This window comes from Mycetomoellerius zeteki, unplaced genomic scaffold, assembly GCF_001594055.1.
Source record: "Mycetomoellerius zeteki isolate Tzet28-1 unplaced genomic scaffold, Tzet1.0 scaffold84, whole genome shotgun sequence".
NCBI lineage: Eukaryota > Metazoa > Arthropoda > Insecta > Hymenoptera > Formicidae > Mycetomoellerius > Mycetomoellerius zeteki.
In genome coordinates, this window is record NW_017257873.1 from 85,220 (window position 1) to 90,118 (window position 4,899).

A 4,899-nucleotide genomic window follows, 5' to 3' on the forward strand; every position below is an offset into this window, starting at 1 on the left:
CGCGTAAAGCTGCCCAAAATAAATTTACCAGTTTTTTCAGGTTCTTACGAGGATTGGTATTCTTACCAAGACACATTCGAAAAACTAATCCATTTAAATGAAGGTTTAAGCGAAATCGAGAAATTCCATTATCTCCGGTCTTCACTAAAGGATAAGGCTGCAGAGAAATAAAGTCTGTAGAGATGACGACTGACAATTATCACGACGCTTGGACAGCAGTCAAGGAAAGATTCGACAACAAGCGATGGACATCCAAAGGCACATTCAAGTAATATTTGACGTGCCTGCTCTCCACAAGGAAAATCATGCAGCTCTCCGAGAATTGCTGGACACTATCCTCAAACACTTGCGCGCCCTTAAGGCTCTTAAGAGGCCTACCGAAACGTGGGATGATCTAATTATCCACGTAATCACTTCTAAACTTGACGTATCCACCAATAAGGCGTGGGAAACTAGTATTCTCGATGCAAACATACCTAACCTAAAAATGTTAACAGATTTCTTGTCGAAGCGATGCCAAGAGTTAGAATCTATACAAAGTAGGGCTCTTAATAATCAGACAAGTAATGCTGTTCATAAGCAAGTCGGCAAACCAAAAAATACTTCAGTCACAAACATTGCTACTTCCAATCTCTCTTGTGCATGTTATAAGGCTAATCATCAAGTTTATCACTATGAAGAATTTCTCAAGTTGCCAGTAGAGGAAAAATTTAAGGTCACGAAAAGAGCCCACCTTTGTATTAATTGTCTAAGGTCCACAACGCACCAAGCAAAATCATGTAATTCAGGCACATGCCGCAAATGTAGTAAGAAACACAACACTTTGCTACACTCATCTAACCCAAACATTTCGGAACAGTCCATATCCAGCGCGAAAACAGAACAATCCACATCAAATTCATTGAGCACCTTAAATCAAAACAGCAATGTTCCTCTTCCAGTATCTACACAATGTACATCAAGTCATCGTTCTCTAAACATTTTATTATCTACCGCAATTGTAAACGTATACGACTTAAACAGCACATCTCACTCATGTCGTGTACTACTTGACAGTGGTTCTCAAATGAACTTCATAACACAAGAACTTGCCAATCGCTTGCAGCTTAAAGAACGATCACTTGAGATCTCCGTAGCGGGAATCATGGAAGGAACAGTTCAAGTAAATAAGTTTGTTAATGTATGCGTCAAATCGCGATTCAATAATTTTAGCGACAATATAGATTGTGTAATATTACCTAGGATAACCCAAAACTTACCTCAGAACTTTATACCCATGCAAAATGTGTTTATTCCAAACAATATAAAATTAGCAGATCCTAATTTCAATGTACCCTCAAGCATTGACATGCTGATAGGTGCAGAACTATTTTGGCGAATCATGTGCGGGAGTCAGATCAGACAATCTAATAATGTACCAATTCTACAAAAAACACATTTTGGATGGATTATTTCAGGCGTTACGACAAATTTCACAGCTAAACTCCTCAGGTTAGTTTTCATTCAACGGCAATAGATGACCTAAGTAATATACTAAATCGATTTTGGGAAGTTGAGCACAACATAGCACAACAACAATTTCCAAGTGAACAACAAGCCTGCGAAAAGTTGTTTCTAGAAGGCGTAAGGCGAAACAAGGAAGGACGTTTTGTCGTCACACTCCCAATAAAACAAGACAAGCTAAGCAACCTAGGAGAATCTCGTGAGATTGCTCTACGACGATTTACGGCTTTAGAAAAACGTCTCATAGCCCAGCCCAACATGTACAGCGAGTACAAGAAATTTATGCAGGAATATCAAGACTTGAAGCACATGCAAGAAGTTACCAACTATTTGGGGCCCGACTCAACTAATCAAGCATTCTATCTTCCTCATCATGCCGTCCAAAATGAAACAAGCACCACTACCAAATTTAGAGTCGTGTTCGATGGCTCATGCAAGAGCACCACTGGTATATCATTGATCGACGCATTAATGGTCGGTCCCACTGTGCAAGAAGATCTCTTTTCTATTTTAGTGAGATTCCGCACATTTCCTATCGCCCTCACGGCGGATGTAAGCAAAATGTATCGGCAAGTATTGATAGATCCAACTCAAACTGCCCTGCAGCGCATCTTGTGGCGGGACTCAGCAAACTTATCAAAACGTTCGAGTTAGTTACCGTAACATACGGTACATCTGCTGCATCGTTCCTAGCAATCAGAGCTATGAGGAAACTTGCCGAAGACTATTCAAAACAATATCCGATTGCATCAAAAATCGCGTTAAGAGACTTCTATGTCGATGATTTGGTCACAGGAGCAAATACCGAAGAGGAAGCAATCTCAATCAAGGAAGAAATCACTCAACTATTGCAAGAAGAAAAGTTCGAGTTGAGGAAATGGGCATCCAATGCATCATTCCTCCAAGATGAGCAATCTATGGAAGAGGACAGAGAATTCATTTTAGCATCGGACAAAAAATCCGTGAGACGCACATTGGGTATCACTTGGAACTGTCAGTCCGACACATTCAAAATCACCAGTATCGTTCATTTACCATCGATAGAAAGGCCTACAAAAAGAAGCATCTTGTCACGAATTGCTTTAATTTTCGATTCACTCGGATTACTAGGTCCAATCACAGTGACAGCAAAAATTATAATCCAAGATCTCTGGCGTCTGAAGCTTGATTGGGATGAATCTATTCCTCTCGAGTTAAACACCAAATGGAAACGATACGAAACGGAGCTACAAGAGCTGCGAAGCATACATATACCTAGGCACGTCATACCTGCAGACCAATACACTCATGTTGAAGTACACGGTTTCTCCGACGCCAGTGAAGTTGCGTATGGAGCATGCATTTACCTACGCTCCACGACAGTCAATGGTGAACATTCTACACGATTGCTCTGCTCTAAATCCAGAGTAGCACCGCTAAAGGATTTATCTTTGTCACGCCTTGAATTATGCGGGGCGCTGTTATTAGCACAACTCGTCAATAAGATCTCAAGATGCCTTCCTTTCACCACAAATCACGTCAATCTTTGGACAGACTCTACAATCGTACTATCGTAGTTACAATCTCCCAGCAGAACCTGGTCAGCCTTTGTAGGTAACCGCGTAGAAGAAATACAACACTTAACGCCTGTTCAGTCATGGAATCACGTATGCAGTGGAGATAACCCTGCGGATCCTCTGTCAAGAGGCGTCATGCCAGCCTCATTGGCTCAACAAAATATTTGGTGGACAGGACCTTTGTGGCTCAAAGATAATAAAGAAGAATGGCCTTAAAGTTCCGTTCCTACTCAAGTAAAGGACCTTCCTGAAAGAAGATCGAAGACCATCGCCGCAGTTACTGCTACGTCTCAAGAGTTTGACATCTTCAATCGCTACTCGATGTTCACAAGGCTCATTCGAGTGGTCGCTTACATTTATCGGTTTGCAAGAAATTCAAGGAAGGCAAAAACCAAGACCCAGGATATGCACGCACCTTCGACAACGAAGAAACATATTATTTCACCAATCACACCAGAAGAACAGAATCAAGTCATCATTCATTTATTAAGGATAATTCAGACAATTTACTTCACCGCAGAAATAAGATCACTTGATAAAGGGGAAGCCATAAATAAAAACAGTCCCCTCCTAAAACTGAATCCTTTCATTGACGGTTCTGGAGTCTTGAGAGTGGGAGGTCGATTAAAAGAAGCAACACTTCCATACTCGACAAAATACTCGATATTACTGCCTAGAAACCATCCATTCTCTAGGCTTGTGAGACACGAACATAAAAAAACACTTTCACGCTGGTCCACAGGCCACGTTAGCAGCAATACGTGAAAGGTTTTGGATCATATCAGGACGCAATCTCGTTCGACAAACTGTTCAAAAATGTGTCACTTGCTTTAGAAGTCAACCTAAGGCTGCTTCAACGATTATGGGAAATCTTCCAAGGGCACGAGTCAACATTCCTAAGAGGGCATTTGACCAGTGTGGCGTAGACTACGCAGGTCCCTGCTATTACAAGAAGGGCACTAGAAGAAATGCCAAGCAAATAAAATGCTACATCGCCGTTTTCATCTGCTTAGCCACAAAGGCAATCCACTTGGAGTTGGCTACCGGCTTATCTTCCGAAGCATTTTTAAACGTCTTCAAGCGTTTTATAGCCAGAAGAGGTTGTTCGTCTGATATTTATTCGAACAACGGCTTAAATTTTGTAGGCGCTGACCGCGAATTGAGCGAATTATCCGACCTACTCAAGAACCAAACAACTCAACAGCAAGTTAGCGATCAATTGGCAGATAAAGGAATTCATTGGCACTTTATTCCGCTCAGAGCACCTCACCACGGTGGTATATGGGAAGCTGCGGTAAAGGCAGCCAAACGCCATTTAGTTCGAATGACGAAAAACTCTACTTTAAAATATGAAGAACTAGAAACATTTCTCATTCAAATCGAAGCAATATTGAACTCTCGTCCAATTACTCCACTTTCATCAGACTCTAACGACCTAAGTTCATTAACGCCAGGGCACACGAAAAAAAAAGATTAGTTGCAGCAGCAAGAATTTGCATGTGGTAGCTAAATTTCAGTCGTAACATATGGATACCTAAAACTTTAGCAGTGTGATCCATTTTATTTAGCTGTAAACGTTGTAGGTAAGAGTGACAAAAATTTAGCTACCGTAGACACTGCATGAAATGGCTATAGTACAACGCGCTGTAATGGTTAGCACATAATTGTATGTGGGAGACATAAGTTTTGGTACTATTGATAATATTTTAAGTGCCATTGCAAATTTGAGTTCTGATCCAAAGCTAATACTGTTTACATGACAGCTACTTTAATTTGCACCATGATTTATTAGGTTAGGGATTTCCTGGTGGAAATAAATCGCTAAAATCGCTAAAGTGTT

The 4,899-nt window shown here is 40.9% G+C and overlaps 2 protein-coding genes across 2 annotated transcripts; both read left to right on the forward strand.

Annotated features, from left to right (window-relative positions):
- Positions 1 to 244: 244 nt before the first annotated feature.
- On the forward strand, positions 245 to 3,275 carry LOC108730089 (uncharacterized). Its single transcript, XM_018459578.1, has 4 exons — positions 245 to 1,491; positions 1,587 to 2,152; positions 2,197 to 2,909; positions 3,060 to 3,275. The coding sequence occupies exons 1-4, from the start codon at positions 245 to 247 to the stop codon at positions 3,273 to 3,275; spliced, it is 2,742 nt and encodes a 913-aa protein (XP_018315080.1).
- A 189-nt stretch (positions 3,276 to 3,464) lies between these two features.
- Positions 3,465 to 4,536, forward strand: LOC108730090 (uncharacterized). Its single transcript, XM_018459579.1, has 2 exons — positions 3,465 to 3,758; positions 3,802 to 4,536. The coding sequence occupies exons 1-2, from the start codon at positions 3,465 to 3,467 to the stop codon at positions 4,534 to 4,536; spliced, it is 1,029 nt and encodes a 342-aa protein (XP_018315081.1).
- The last annotated feature ends 363 nt before the right edge of the window (positions 4,537 to 4,899 follow it).

Coding starts and splice junctions, on each gene's coding strand:
- LOC108730089 (XM_018459578.1), top strand. CDS start 245: ATGGACATCCAAAGGCACATTCAAGTAATATTTGACGTGCCTGCTCTC. Junction 1,492..1,586: donor TTCACAGCTAAACTCCTCAG/GTTAGTTTTCAT, acceptor ACAATTTCCAAG/TGAACAACAAGCCTGCGAAA. Junction 2,153..2,196: donor AAACTTATCAAAACGTTCGA/GTTAGTTACCGT, acceptor CATCGTTCCTAG/CAATCAGAGCTATGAGGAAA.
- LOC108730090 (XM_018459579.1), top strand. CDS start 3,465: ATGCACGCACCTTCGACAACGAAGAAACATATTATTTCACCAATCACA. Junction 3,759..3,801: donor ACCATCCATTCTCTAGGCTT/GTGAGACACGAA, acceptor GCTGGTCCACAG/GCCACGTTAGCAGCAATACG.